We start from the raw sequence: 15987 nt of genomic DNA, 5'->3' as shown, positions 1-15987 counted from the left end.
GAGTAACTCAGGAGCTGCCTGCATGCAGGAGGCAGCACGGCGGTGAAGGAGAAGAGAAATGCCTGTCTGCATACTTTGCCAATGAGATTTTTCTTCCCAGGGGTCCATAAATGTTAGAGCAGTGGATCCCTTTATTTTGCAGTGGTGCCTCACAGCAGAGCTTCAGCTTGCAATGTCTGGTTTTCCATGGAGTCTTCCTGCTGTGTGTGTGAGACAGCTTTATTGCTGTTTTGATGTAAGGCTGGTGAAGTGAGGGGGATGTCTGTGGTTCAGGAAGAATGGAGTGCTCCTGTGTTGGGTTTTCCAAATTCCTGAGACCCTCTCTTTAAACGTGGTTATGTGATGGCTTTAAATGCAACTACATGGTTTCTTAAGTAAGCAGTGAGTACTCACCCAAGTGGGGGTTTTCAAGCCAGTTTCTAAAATTGGTAAAGTTCAAGCTCTGAAATTGATTTTTCTTCCAAGTGAAGAACTGAAGTATTCAGTAGTACTTCTCAAATTGCTTTTCACCATTAAATGGATGATTATTTTCCTTCTTCCCACCTTTCTTGATAAATGGTGTTGTCAGTAGAAATCTGTGAGAGGGATGCATGCTGTATGTTATATGTTACCTTGCGTTGCAGTCTTGCAAATACTAGGCATGACCAATTTATTGCCTGCAGCCAACCTGTGCATTTCTAGATGCTGTGCTGGATGTAGTTGTCTGAAAACAAAGGGTTCCGCACGAAGCAGATACCCGTTGATCACAGTGCTGTGAAACATTAACCACTCTTTCATTCTCTCTTTCCTAAAGCTTGTACAATGAGGACAGAAACTTGCTGCGTCTTCAGGAGAGACAGAGGCGGAATCAGGAGGCTCTGCAGGAGAAAGACAAGTTCCTTGAGAACACCCCACTCTTTCCTGAGCCGTACAAGGTAGTGGTGGGGGGCTGCATGGTGGTCCCATCTGCTTAGCTGGGGATAATAGTGCGTGCACTTAAAATTCCACAGGTGGTAACGTGCAGCGTGGACTTTGGGTTGGGCAGGTTCTTTTGGGGGTCTCCTGAAGTCTGGGAGTTGGTGGGAGAGTTCTCACAAGTGGCTGGGCTACACATCTGTTTGTAGCTGTGGTTGAAAACAGGTGCGCCTTCAGCGTCTGCTCCAGGGAGTGATACTGATAAGAGCAGACTAATCTGCTTTGCGGAGACCGCCTGCAGAAACAAGTTGACCTTGATAGCTTAACTTGTGGTGATTAAAATAAGATCTCAGAGGGTGCCTCTTCTTGAGCTGGATCTATGGGATTGTTTTTTTCTGTTCTTTTCTGATTTCCCACTCTGTTCTTCTGTTTCAGACTAATAAAGAGGATGAGTTGTCAAGCCGTATTCAGAATATGCTGGGCAATTACGACGACTTGCAGGATCTTATTAATGACAGATGCCATCAGAATCTCATAGGGATACCAGAGAGCGACGTTCCTCAGTTCCCACAAAGAAAGCCCGACCGCCCATCCTTCCCTGAAAAGACCAGCCGTACGTTATCGTCTTCATTCCACCATGCAACCCGCTATCCACACATGGGACCCCCGGTCATTGCTCCTCCCCGTCCAGGCCACTACGCTCCCCACCAAAAGGCACAACCAGGAACAGGACCAGCTCCAGGCTGGCATGCCAAGAGTCACAGCTCGTCCAGCAGCTGGAGCCAAGGTCAGGAACACAAGCGTGGCAGGCCGGACAGTCATGCCGGTTCTCACCACAACAGAACTGACAGGCATCCTGCTGGTGGAGGTCGTGCTCCTGAACCTCAGGCCACTCTTTTGGAGCTTTCCCCGTTGCTGCCGTCTTTGTCTTCTCCAGTGGCACCCCTGTCACCTCTACATTCCATCCAGCACACTAATTCCAAGTCACAGAAGAGCAGCAAAGGTCATGGGCCGGCCTACACTCAATCACCTCAGGACCGAGCGGTGGGTTCACGGGAGAATAAAAGTCAGGACAACTCAGCCGTTATCTTGGCTGGCACCACTCAGCCTTCCTCTCAACCCTTTCCTCCACCTTTGCCATCAAAAACCAGTGCAATGCAGCAGAAACCAACTGCCTACGTCAGACCAATGGATGGCCAAGAGCAGGCTCCGGTGGAGTCACCGGATCTCAAGCCTCTACTGGAGGAATACCACGGTGAACCGTATGAAAACATCTCAGATTTGAAGGCAAACACCAAGGCCAAGTTATCCAAATTGAACATCTCTTCCGAGCCCACTGAGGTGAGTGCAGCTGTCAAAGGTTTGTTGCTGGCAGGGTTCAGCTGTGGGAAAGCAGGGCTTTAAAGAACACAGGCTGCCGGAGCACTGATGGCTGTGCATGTTATCGTGTCTAGAAGGTGCATTTTGAGGTGGAATTCTGCTTGCTTTTCTCCTGGATGGGACAGGGAAGAGAGATACCTCCCTTGCTTGTATGTCAAGTTGTATAAAACAGCATTGTTGTGTGTGTTTTGGGGAGCGTTGCTGTGCTCATCCTTAGGCTTATCTGTGTCCTGTGGCACGTGGATCTCCCAGTGCTGATTTCTGAGATGTTTGGGTGAGGAGACCTATGGAGACACTTTCAGAATTGCATTTTGACTTCCTAATAAAAAGGAATAGGGTGGATGCCATCTGCTTTTCCTGGTAAAGAGTGTTGGAAGATGTTTTGATCAGCTGCAAATAGCTGCAGGCAGTTTCATGTGGAAAAACAGGAAGCTGGTAACGTAACATTGTCAAGAAGTTGTGAAAATAGTTTCATGCTGAGAGACAGTGTTTGCTTCAATGTTGATTCGGCGTAGCGTATCATAACTCAAAATGGGAAGAGCAGTGTGTTCTGAAGTTCACTATTTGCTTGACCAGATGTTTTACTCCTAGGGGGGTAGTAAAGCAACGTGCAGTCTTCTCGTCTTCATTACCCCATTCCTCATTACCCAAAAGTTTAAAAGCAGAAACTCACTTTATAACTGTACTTTTAAAGCCTGTTTTTTGTGTGTGTGTTTATTCTTTTCTTTAGAGAAAAAAAATGCTTGTTCATCAGAAATGAGACTTCCTTGTTCTCTCTCGGCTCTCTTGGCTCCATTTCTACATCCATTTTATCTTCTTCCACGGCCGCATGATCTTTGTGTTACCTTGTGTGTGTGCATCTGCATTAACCTGAGCTAAGACAGGGCAGCGGTGGCGATGATGCTGTCTGCTGAGTGACCTTCTTTCCACTCACTTTCCATTAAGCACGTACCTCTGGAGCTCAATGCGTGCCAGAAACCCTGCACCCTAATGAGGCAGAAGCGCTATTGGTCTGCGGCCTAGGAAGAACACCATAGAAAGGGAATTGAAACCAATGCAGGAAATGATTCTGTGCTGGACAAAACCCTAATTCCAATTTCATTTACGTGGTTGGGTACCTGGCTAAGCTCTGTGCTGGATGTGTGACGTGAGATGGGTGACAGGGGTGAGAGGGTGGGCTGTTTGCCTTTGGGAATCAGCTTCTTCCCTCTGATGTCCCTTGACATCATTTAGGAAAGCCATGTCTTCTAGCATGTGTTTTGTGGTTAATTGAATTTCAAAGGCATCTATCACCTGCAGCTGTGGATTCGCTATGGGCAGCTCCTGCTCCTGGCAGCACTGAGGAGTTGAGCCTTCCTGTCTGAACAGACAAGCAGTTACACTGCAGGGTGGGCAAATCCACAGCAGATAACAGCAGTGACTCACTTTGCATTCACATACAGCAACTCAACAGTATTTCCCCTCTTGTCTGAATAAAAAACCTCACGTGCAGACTTTATCCCCTTCCTATTACTTCCGTTTACAAAGACAGTGGTGTCTGAAAGGAAATAGGCTTGATGGCAGGGCCAGGAATCAGCGAGGCTGCTTTGAGAGACGGTGCTGATAAATCATGAAACATTCTTAAGAGCATAGAATCTAAACAAATGTGCAGCACTTGGTACTCGGGGAAGACTGGACTTCTTTTCTCCTGACAGTTTTATTAATGTTGGTAGGTGGCTCCTTTTGTCCCTTATAATGAGACATCGCAGGATGACTGTTTGTCCTACAAAGTGGGAAGTGAATTGAGAAGCAACTCATTTAACAAACGAGATTGATTTCTTTCCCCTTTTTTTGGTTTGGTTGCTTCTGTTTGTTTGTTGCTTTGCACCATAAGGTTAAGTGTTTCCCCACCGCCCACTTCATGGTCAGAGGTGTTGGATGGGATTTGAGAGGGGTTTCCCTGCTTCACAAGCATTGCATAAATTTGTCTTTTTGTTTATTCACGGCTACAAAACGGTGGTCAAACATGAATGGCTGTTGTTATTCCTGGATTCTCAACTTAAGGCCCTGGGAGCAAGGAATGCTCTTGTTAAGCAGTAAAACGCATGCCCTGCAGTTGTGGTTGTGATTAACATCTCCAAACCTCCATCTGTAGAACGTGGACTAACGCTCACAGTTTACAGAAGGTGAGTGAATACATTCAGATGCAGCGCTGACAGAGCGGGGATCAAAATAAAATGAAGGCTGTCCTCAAAGGTTGGTGTTATCGGTGTGCTCTGGGGCACAAGGCAACACTGGGAAAGTAGTAAGGTTGATAAGCTGTTCAGTAAAGCCCCAGCTGTCCCTTAGAAAGCAGAGAAGTGTATATATGACACAAAGATAACGTGAAGACAACTTCACTTTCCTTATTTCTCCTGGGCACTTGGCCAGGATCTCTTAACCGCAGGGCAGCAGCGCTGTGTGCTCTGGGACATGTGCTCAGCCTCCCCCAGCTAAAGCACACTGTCTGCTAGGAAGTGTTAGCACTTACTGGGAACCTGGGGTTACAATCAAGTGTGTCTTGAGCAACATGGCTCCTTCAGCTTCCCTGTTTGTAACCCTTGCGTTGGCACGACTCAAAAGGGATTAGAACTCTGATATCATGGGCTGTGTGCCCATATCCTACCTCTGAAGAATTATTTTTGGCTCCTACAGACGAATCCCATCTTCTGCTTGAAAGGATTAACCATTGCTGTCGTTGTGTGCGCCTTTGCACACAGATAGCAGCTGCTTTGACTGCAACTTTAGGAAAGTGAAGGGAGCTGATTGCATAGAACTCTCTATTAAAAAACTAGCATGGGAATGGAAATAGCTGTGGCTAACTGCAGCTGTATTAGCTGCTGTGTATTGCCAGGCAGCTCGTTAGGGCAGAAGGCCTGCAAGGGGAAATGAGCTGCGGGCTGCTGGGGCATAGGGACTGCAGTGGTGGCTACATAGCAGCATCTCAGAGAGGGAATTGCTGTGGGGAAAAGCAACAGGTGAAAGTACAGCTTGGGTTCCTTGCATGCAGGTGTGTGGCTTATAACGAGAGGCGCTCTGTGCTGCTTGTGTGAGCATCACTGCTCGATGTCGTAAGCAGTAATGTGAAAAAGGGCGCCCTGAGAAGGCTGAGAGCTTGTGACAGCCAGGCCTTCCAACAGGGTGTCTTTACAGCCAACCAGAGGTGACTTTAATTTCTGATTTATTGAAGAATTGTATCAGTAGCCATCCCGTTACAAGCGTCTCTTACAAAATGGGAGGAGTGTGCGTCGTTGGGATTTATTACCGGGCATCAAGCGGCTGGATCTGGGCTGGTGCTTGCTCTCAGGTGTAACACAAGCAGTTTGCCCAGCTTGGTTAGAAGGAATGGAAGTTTGGTGTCACCACTCCCTTGTACTGGGCACCGTGGGCCCTGTGGTGCTTGAGGGTGTGCGCCGCATCTTTGGAAGAGGGAACCACAGGACTCTGCTCGCCGCTGTGATCCCACGTGTTCTTTGCAGCCCTCTGTAGCACTCTGAGATGAAAGCAGGTGCTGCTTTTTCTGATCTCACATGAATTGTGTTTCTTTTTTCTCCTGGTGTGGTCGACCATCCCCAGCTGTACTGCAAATCCGTCAGAGGCACTGATCCCAACCAGCATTCCCCAGGCAGCTGTGAGCACTTTGGGTTGGACGGAGTTTGGGTGCAGTGTTGCGGGCAGCTTCTGTGCTTCGGGTGCACTAAGAGGTTGTGGAATCCCTTGTTTTCTCTCACCTGATAGACACACAGTATCTTAGGAGGAATCAAACCCAGTCCCAGTGAACTGGGGAAAATTATATGGCCGTGTTATTTTGTTTCTCTTGTGTTTTTTTTTTTTCTCAACTGTGCCAAAGCATGCAGACAGAATAACGTAAACAGAAAAAGCGACTCGTTGTGCTTGATTTAATAGGTGAGTCCCACTGGAGGCAAAAGACATTTTTCCCTTGTGTGCCTCCTCTTTGGAAGGAGCGATATGTTTAACCCGGGCTGCAAACAAACCAGCAGCCCCACGCCAAAGCAGCTGCGGCAGCTCACACGGAACGCCTTCTGCCAACCTGATGTGGATTTCAAAACTCTCCGCACCGTTTCTTGCACTGGTGCAAAGTACCAAAGGGACCGAAGTTGCCGGTTTGAACCGTACAGGGGGAAGGCAAACATTGCTAAGCAACCGTGTGCTTGAGAGAGCGTTTTTCGGAGAGGAGCCAAGGGAGCTGTACCTGGGAGCATCACCGCGCTCACGGCTCGGCACGAGGGAAGAGATTAAAAGTTCTTTCCTGGCAGGGCCACCGCCAGCACAAAAGACACCGTAACCTCCTGACACCGATCAGGGCTGCTGGGGGGATGTGTGAAAACAAGAAATCTCCTTTGCCATGTAGGAAGGCGGTGAGCGATGCTGACGGAGGTAAGTGCTGAGCCGGCGGCTGCAGTGACCTCACTTCTGGCTGCGGATGAGGGGTAGGACTGTGGGCACCCCACCTGCACCCTGGGGGGCTGTCGGGGACAGAGAGCTCACCACGATATGAGGGAGACGGGCCATGCAGTGCTGGCATGGGGACCAGAGGCCAGGGGGCAGGCAGGGATCAGCCTGCTGTCCCCAGTGCTGCTGGAGAGAGGGAGTTGGCCTCGTTTGAGCCCTTGAAGTACTTTGATGGTATGCCTTTGGTATCTTATTCAAGTGATACATTTTCTTCCAGATTCCTTTTCCTGTGTTGGGCATCAACTTAACACTCTCCTAACGCTGCTCTGAGCAACTTTCTGGTTTTGCTCTGATTCCTAATGCTGTGGAAGTGGAGGGAGGTGGTTATCACATTTCACGTTTTATTGCTCTTTGTGGACTCTGGTGAACTCAGGTGAAGGGCGTTTTGTAGCTCAGGGATGCTCTGTGGGTGTCTCCTGTGTCAGCACAGTGATGCGTGCTCTAGCAGCCTGCTGGTGCTGCTCTTTCCTCCTGGCACCACAGCAGTTCTCGTGCCTTTGCCCTATACAGCAGCAGGGAGTGACTACACCTAAGTGTGAGTCAGCTTTGGTTTGTGATGAGCATGGTCAAAGTAATGAGTGGCTGCAGAGGGCAGCTGGGGCAGCCCCATAGTATCATCCTGGTATTACCTGGTAGGGTGTGCTGCACTGTTTCTAAAGCATGACTCTACCAGTGTGTTAATTTCTGAAACAACATCCAGAAAGTAGTAGTGGTCTTGCTGTGCTGTACCATGCAGCATGGTGCTCTGTGCTTCAGAGTGTCAGGTCTCATGTTTCGTTCTGACTGAGTTCTAAAGAGGTAGCTGACTGAATTATCCACAGTATCTCCCTCCCTCCCAAGCTTTTGCAGCCAGTTTTCATCATCCTCATGACAAACATTACTTCAGCAATAAATTAGTACCTAATTGATTATTTCAGCTTCTCAGGCAATCATTCTTTCTCGTTGGCTGTTTGAGTTTAGAATGAGTAGTGACCACGTAACTTTTTCCTTATCTGAAGAGTTAAATTTAGAAAATTAGTTTCTGCACCACCAACATTTTAATGAGAGAGCTTTTCCTTGTGGTTGTATGGCCACAGAAAACCTTTGCCGGGCACACAGCCGTTGGCAGCAGTGATAAACGTGTTGGTTGGTGTGTGACACATGGTGATACCAGACCCCAGGAGCAGGGCCTTTGGCACTGCTTTTACAGCTGGAAGTTAACAGTGAGCCATGTGAGCAGTGGTTTTGTAGCAGGATGTTTAAGGATGCTCTGGAGGAGTGGCTGAGGAGCTTTGGGCATAGCTGGCTACAGCCCTGAGCTATGGCACATGTCTGATATCCAGGCCAGGGATTCTGCCTTGCATTGATGTGTGTGTGTGTGTGTGATTTACAGTGACACAGCTACTCATAAAGCACTCTGCTTGCTTGCTTGCAGAGCATCAAATCTAGAGCTACTCTGTTTGCATGTAGATCAGTTGTAAGACAATAGGAAAAGTTGCCTTCACAAGCAAAAGGCTGTCCTGCTGGTTTTTTTTCGCACAGGTTTAGTTCCTTGGCTTGGAAGCACTTGGAAATATTTCTTACATTTCCCTTAAGGTTTAAAAGTAGCACCTAGGCTTTCTTGGTTCAGAGTGGTCCTAACAAGTACTGTCCCTTGCCTCCTCACTGAACTCAGATAAAGATCAGAATTGACAGTCAAATAATTTCTCAAGCTCACAGCAGAGGGTTTGTGAAGGAAATGTGCATACAAAATGACGGTTGCCATGCAAGGGAAACCACACTAGTGCTAAAATAATGTTGACATCAAAAGTCAGCCTGCTCAATGGCCGCAGCTCCTGTGTGATTTGGAAGCTGCTTCCTCCTACGAGTGCCCCAGGGGCTGTGACGCTGGCACTGAGTGTTCTCAGATAAACAGGAGTGGTCAGGAATGGCATGGTGAAGAGAGGAGGTCTGGGAAGCCTGTGCTCTGTTCTCAATCACTGCTGCTCAGTGCTTTTGTTTTGAAAGTACTTCGCTTGAGTACTGCAGAGCATCATAGAATCATAGAATGGCCTGGGTTGAAAAGGACCACAATGATCATCGAGTTTCAACCCCCCTGCTATGCGCAGGGTCGCCAACCACCAGACCAGGCTGCCCAGAGCCACATCCAGCCTGGCCTTGAATGCCTCCAGGGATGGGGCATCCACAGCCTCCTTGGGCAACCTGTTCCAGTGCATCACCACCCTCTGGGTGAATCCTTTGTACTCACTGCTATTGATAACAAATATCACAGTGGATCATCTTCTGTCTTAAAGAATTTAAAAGTTGCTATGCTTGGCATTGGTCTTACTGAGTAGAATTGATTTGCAAAGAATTTATTTGCCTTTAAGAGCCTAATTCCTGCAGACTCTGAGCAAAGCATGCTCTTAACTGATTGAATAATATAAGCAATTAGAGCCGGGGCTACTGAGAAATTGAAAACTTCTGAAATATGTACCCCATCATTTGAATTTCCAAACTTGTGCTGCTGCTTTATTCAGTTACAACATCTGGTCACTTGGGTTTAGCCTTGTAATTGATACAGTACTTCAGTCTACGTGTGTATTAACCCCAGCAGGACATTCCTACCCGTGACTGTGAATGAGATTTTGCAGAGCACGTGTTGACGCTGCATGACTTCGTGTGATTTTGCTTTAGGAAAAGAACCCATCTCTGAGTGAGAAAAGCACGTCCCATCTTTAAAGAACGTATTACTTCCTCCAGGCACGCAAACAGGAGTACCGCTGAGCATTGTGCACTGAGCATGGGGGTGCAAGGTCGTGTAGCACAGCAGTGGGCGGTACCTCACATAAATGGTTTGGGGCTCTGTATATCTACTGATCATCAGGAAAATATCAGTCTATGGAAGTATTCCCATCCTGCTGTTGGGAAAGAGGTGGTTGCATCCTTAAAATCCAGCTCATTTCTCAATCTCTGCATAATCTTCGGTTTGACTTACCACTGCTTAATTTGTAGCTTATAGGAAACTGTGCAAAGACTTAATCATCTCAACAACTTTTAGGTCAAATTCTTTAATTTTCCTTTTAAAAACTCCAGTAATTTTGTAAACAAGCAAACAAACCAAAACCCCTCAATGATCCCTCAACTTGTAAGGAATGAGAGGAAAATCGTGTTTTAGCAGCCTTCCTGTGCACCTTTTACTTGCTGCAGCCTGGTTGCTTTTCTTTGCTCCTTGCTGGCTGCAGTGTTTCCTATGTGCCATCCGTTCTCCCGTGGTTTGCAAGGGTCTTTTTTCTACTGCTGCACTTGTGATTGCAGTGCTTTCCCTTTGTGTTCTGCAAAATCACACAGGCTTCCAGAGCATGCTCTGCTGATAGCTGATGGATGCATTCCAGCCTGTTTTGTGATACAGAACATGAGAGCATCCTTGGAGATGGTGTCTGATGTTCCTCACTGCATTCAGGTGGTGAAAGCCTGTGTGGTTGTCATGAAAAAATAAATGTGAGGGTCAATATTTGTATTAAAGTACTGTATTAATTGGGAAGCAGCTCTAAATGGGAACTCAGAGGTATTTTTTTTAGCATTAACATGGACGAACTGTTCTGCAGTGGCAAAGTTAGGAAACAAAGCAACTTGGTGGTGGCTCCAAGGTGTTACTCTGCAGTGCAGCATTACAGCCAAATTGCTTTTGCAGTTAGAATACCAAATGGCAGAAGGAAGGGATGCCATCCGGAGAGACCTAGATAAACTTGGCAGATGGGCCCATGTGAACCTAATGAGGTTCAACAAAGCAAAATGCAAGGTTTTGTACTTGGGTCAAGGTAATGCCAGATATATACAGTCTGTGTGAAGAACTTCTTGAGAGTAGCCCTGCTGAGAAGGACTTAGGAGTCCTGGCAGATGAAAATCTTAAAGTGAGCCAGCAGTGTGCACTGGCAGCATAGAAGGTCAACGTTATCCTGGGCTCCATCAGAAGAAGGGTGGCCAGCAGGGACAGGGAGGTGATTGTCCCTCTCTACTCTGCCCTCGTGGAGCCTCAGCTGGAGTTCTGTGTCCAGGTCTGGGGCTCCAACACAGGAAGGATGTGGAGCTGTTGAGGAGGGCCCAGAGGAGAGCCGCAAAGATGATCTAAGAGCTGGAGCTCCTCTTCTGTGAAGACGAGCTGAGGGAGATGGGCTTGTTCAGTCTGGAGAAGAGAAGGCTGTGGGGAGACCTCATTACAGCCTTCCAGTATTTAAAGGGAGTTTATAAGCATGAGGGAAATCGACTTTTTACACGGGAAAACAGTGATAGAGCAAGGGGGAATGGTTTTAAACTGATGGAGGAAAGATTTAGATTAGATGTCAGTCGGAAGTTTTTCATGAGAGGGTGGTGAAGTGCTGGCACAGGCTGCCCAGAGAGGCTGTGGATGCTTTGTGTCTGGAGGTATTCAGGGCCAGGTTGGATGGGGCCCTAGGCAACCTGGTCTAGTACCAGATGTAGTGGTTGGCAGCGCTGCCTGTGGCAGGGAGCTTGGAACCTGGTGATCCTTGGGGTCCCTTCCAATCCAAGCTGTTGTATGATTCCATTCTATGATGTTCACAAGAGTCCAGGAGCTGGGACTCAAGGACCTGGTGCACAGCGTCTCCACTTAAAGACCACTTCTAAGTGGTTTTTCTCAAGCTTAGGGCTTTCATTTCTTTGTTGGCTGAGTGCACATGGGTGCATAGAAGTAAGGAGGCAAGTCACGAAATGCAGAGAATCTTAGTGGCTGACCCTTCTGGCGGCTTCTTACTTTTTACCTGTGTTTTTTTTAATGGGTTTCCATGAAGTTTATATAATCAGTGGTAAGCAAACACATGATGAGTGCATGTCTTTGTCAGTTGGTAAAAACAAACTCATTCTTCTTCCCTCTTTTTTGTTGTAGCAAACCTTGCCCAGTGATAGCCAGTGCGTTGAAGAAATTTTGAAGGTAGGTGCTCTGAAATACCAGGTCTCTGTGCCTGACTCTGTTTTTCCCACATTAAAATAGGGTGAACAGAAACCCTGCTGTGCTTCAGTTTATTAGCCAGAAGAAGAGAGCCTTTGGGTATGCTGCAGAGAAGCAAAAGCCACCAAATCCAGATAGAGCTGGAGGTGCAGCGCCAGGCTACCTGTCTGCATGTGATGTCACGCAGCGTGGTGTGTCCCAGGGCATATCACCTACTGCAGCTTGGTGCAGCCTGGGACATGTCACCTGAAACTGAATGGCCGCTCCTGGGCTGAGTCAGGGCTGCTGATGAAGAGCTGACTCCCTCCTGAGCACCCCACTGACTCAGGATGCTAGTTCTGTACCCAGGTGGCTACACAGCTTCCAGGCAAGCTGCTTCTCGTTCTTGCACAAAAACCCCTCTAGATTGCTCCAAACCCTGCTTGTAGAGCCAAGGGTAGCAACGTGGGTTTATTTCCCTATAAATTTTCGTGCCTTACTCTATTCCTGATTGATAAGGAACCTGGAGACGCTTCTGAGCTTTCTTAATTGTGCCTTGATGAAAAAAAGGCATCTGCAAATTCCAGCCCAGTAGAGATTTTAACATTGCAGTTGATGTACTTGCTGCCAAAGGTACAAAATGCACTTTGCACAGACATGCTCCCCACACATTTTCTTTCAAGCCCTTAGGCAAACTGTGTGGTGCAGTTTGGGCTATGCAGGTGTGCTTGCCAGGAGTGAGCCCTCTCCCTGGGGTGGGTGCTCTGCCTAGATGGAGGGCTTCTCAGCACGCCACACCATCTCCAGTGTCCACAGGGACTTCAGGTAGAGCCATGCAAGTCTTAAGCTTAAAAACTCACCTGCATGTATCAATGGAAATGCTGCATTTTGCTTTTCTCCATCTTTTTCCAGGAAATGACACACTCATGGCCACCTCTCTTGACAGCTATTCACACGCCAAGTGCTGCAGAGCCCTCCAAGTTCCCCTTTCCAACAAAGGTAAATCAGCCTTTTTTTCCAGACCTTTTGATAGTTTAGGGGGGTTTCCCATCTCTGGCACGTGCTTCCATCTGATTTTCATCTACCTTTCATAGATAAAGGCTGACAAGAGAGATTCTCTGCTAGAAGTCTGGTAAATTAAAGCACAATGGCTCTAGCTGTGACTGCTGTGCAGAAACATGTTCAGCATCGTGTCTCTGCCACAACACAAAAAAAGGTTTTGTCTTTGTTTTCAACAAAAATATTTGATGCCTGCGTTAAACAGAAATATTTGGCAGCTCTGCTAAAGTGTTCTGTATTTCTTCATAAAGGCACATACCATGAAGGTGCCAGCAGCACATTCCTGATGGCAGCAGCACATGGCAATTTTTCAGTGCTAAACAACGTCAAAGCAGCTGAAACTCATAGGCAGCTCAAAGGCAAACTTTGGCAAGGCAGGCTTTTATAGCACGCTGAAATCACTGATATGTAGCTATTAAGAGAGATCTGCTTGTTTTATTCTCAACTTTTCGCCTTGTCTTTTCTTTCCAGGAATCGCAGCATATCCCATCTGTAGCACAGAATCACAGTAAGTAGAAATCCAAATAACACACAGTGATATGTATGAGCTGGCAGATAGCTTTGTGTGCTGTGTTAAACACTGGGGAGAATATCACGTTCACCTTGATTAAGGAGCACAGTTTCCTGGGCTTGGCTGAATGCTAAGGAATTTAGATAGTGCTTAAGAGATTGTGTCCATTACTTACCTGGAAATTAAGGCAGCGGTTCGACAGAGAACAAACAGTGTTCTGTTAGAAATTCTGTTAGGAAATCCTATTTGGGGTGGTGAATAATCCCACTGGCAAACGATTGCACCCTGGAAGAGAGTGACTTCCTAATCTGACACCCGAAGCCCATAAGGTAAAATACGGTTCACGTGGGGCAAGCAAAACCAACCGCTTCGTTTTTGATTTACAGAGCAGTATGACGCACCTTCCAAAACGTTGCCTAGTTCTCATCCAACAATATCGTAAGTAACCAGACTCAGTTGCCATGCTCTACTCTGCAGTTACTTGAAAGAATCTGTAAAGAATTAAAATCTGGCTCGCTTGGTGGTTCTGAAGATTAAAGTTTTATCAGTTTGGTTTTTCTCAGAAGATTTCAACGGAGCGAATTTGCAACAAACTCCAACCACACAGCTATGAATGTACCACGTGGAGGGGTTGTGCTCTGTTGATTTGCGACTGTTTAATGTCATCACGTACTCTGTGTGTGTTAGTAATGTGTTAAACTGATACAGATTGCAAAGGAAACAAAGCTGATCCATTTTGCATAGCGTTGGGAAGTTTGTGAGGGTTCGTAAAGCGATGGGATGGAATTTGTGAACGCTTGAGGTGATATTTTAAAGGGATCCCGTGGTCTAATTTTCTTCAGCTGCCAGGGAAAAATTCCCTAAGCAGTGTTGTGCTTCAATTGTTTTAATTAAAACAAAACAAAAAACCAGCAACGACAAAAACAAAACCTTTCATGCCACGTTTCTAAAAACCTCAGCTTACGTTCTCCATAGTGGGGGGGGGGGGATATGAAATTCCTGTACCTTTTTTATGTTTACTTATTTCTTCTCTCTTTCTGTATTTCTTTTCCCTGTCATTCTATGGTTCCTCTGAGCAGAAGGCTTTGTAGGATTTGAACCTGAATTTGTAGAAGTTTATGCACAATCACAGCTTTGCGAAGGCAGGGAAGGAGTGCCAACTGATGCATCTGTTGCTTCAATGCAATTATTTAAGCCAGTGGAAAAGATTTGTAATAGCAGAAAGATAACTTAGAGCTGTTCCGGTGGGTTAAAGCGGTTATCTACTAATTAGGTTAATTACAGGAATTTCTTGACAGTAGTTTTGTGCAGGCTGACTTTCAGTCCTTTGGGATTAAGCTGGCCAGATGGCAGCATTGTTGGGTCCTGAGCCCTGAATAGCAGAAACCATTCCACATCTCAAAGAGGAGGCTGAGTTGTCTGCGTGCAGCCATTGAACACCCTTCCGTTCAGTGATAATACAGAGCTCGTTTACTTCAGGCTGTATTGTTGGAGGGCTGCAAGCTGCAGGCTACAAAGCTTAAACCAATTTCCTTTTCAACTTTTCTTTATGATGAATAATTAAATCAGTAACAACAGCAACAGAAAAGCCTGGGATGGGCACCAGTGAGAGGAGGAGAATCTCCCCACCTCGAGATATCTCATTCAGACTCTTCGTGGAAGCCTTCCTGACCTGAGCCGTCAGCCCAGCCAGGAGCATCCTACTGCTGTTGTCGGGAGCATCTCGCTGAGTCTCTGCATTTAGAGATTTCATGGCATGAAGACAAATCAAAGCCCTCTGGAGCCGGCTAGGAAGAGGGGACCCCATCCCACTTCACCATCCCACCTCAGAGGATGAAGAGAACCTGTAGTCACTCATGTCCATTGTTAAATGCGGTGCCTGTGGCATCTCAGAGCCAGCTCTCATGTACCACGGATGCACTCAACCTGCTTAATTGCCTACAAAGGCAATTCAAGCCAGAGCAGCAGAGCAGTTTACATCCAGAGGGGAGCAAATCGAGATTTGCCTGAGGACTTACCCCACGTTTTTCCCTTGAACTGCTACGGCCCTCCTTTTTTGTTTTTGTTGCTCTCTGCACAACAGGGCTTTCTTTGCTCTGCAAAAGCCACGTGACTGTCTGAAAGCTCAGCTGCCCGGCATCGCTCGTGTTACCCAGCGTAGCAGGCTGAACAGAAATGGCGCTTGTGCCTCTTAATTAGAGGCTGAAATCCCTGTGCATCTGTGTACCCAAATTAAGCATTCAGCTCCCTGAGGGGCCTGGGTTCCCAGATGGCTTTCATTGTTGGATGCAGCCCCTGCACTCGCAGCTGCCTGTGCTGGAATGGGGAGCTGCCAGCCTGGCGTGGTGGTCAGCAGGGAGGGAGCAGCCCCTGCTTCAATGGAGTTGTTTGGCAGAGCCACTCTGGTTTCAGTGCTGCTTGTCTGGCGAAAAGAGCTCTTTTTAAATAGATTTGCAGGGAGATTGATGGTGTGCACGTAGGCTGCTGGTCCTGCAAGTGAGAGCTTGACATCTTTCAAGTGCTGAACTAATAAAAGCATTACGATTATTAGAGCGGATTTATGTTCTTTAGCCAGACTATTTGACAATTTGTTGAAACCTTGTTTTAGGGAAACTAGCTTTGTCTATCCATGCAGAAGTATGACTCATTTAATTGTAGTACTCCTCCTTGATCCTGAATTGAACTTCAGTGGTTGCAATGCTCCTGCACTCTCTGTTTAACTTAGCAGCAGCTCAGGTGAAAAAGC

The 15987-nt window shown here is 47.0% G+C and overlaps 1 protein-coding gene across 1 annotated transcript in view; it reads left to right on the top strand.

Annotated features, from left to right (window-relative positions):
- AFF1 (AF4/FMR2 family member 1) overlaps window positions 1-15987 on the top strand; it is a 52618-nt gene that overhangs the window by 17032 nt on the left and 19599 nt on the right. Inside the window, 6 exon segments of the mRNA XM_004941100.5 lie at window positions 794-914; window positions 1330-2235; window positions 11630-11674; window positions 12584-12670; window positions 13202-13238; window positions 13628-13679. Coding sequence (XP_004941157.2) covers window positions 794-914; window positions 1330-2235; window positions 11630-11674; window positions 12584-12670; window positions 13202-13238; window positions 13628-13679 — 1248 coding nt within the window.

The sequence above is a fragment of the Gallus gallus genome, chromosome 4 (assembly GCF_016699485.2).
Source record: "Gallus gallus isolate bGalGal1 chromosome 4, bGalGal1.mat.broiler.GRCg7b, whole genome shotgun sequence".
NCBI lineage: Eukaryota > Metazoa > Chordata > Aves > Galliformes > Phasianidae > Gallus > Gallus gallus.
This window is presented reverse-complemented; position numbering and strand designations above follow the sequence as displayed.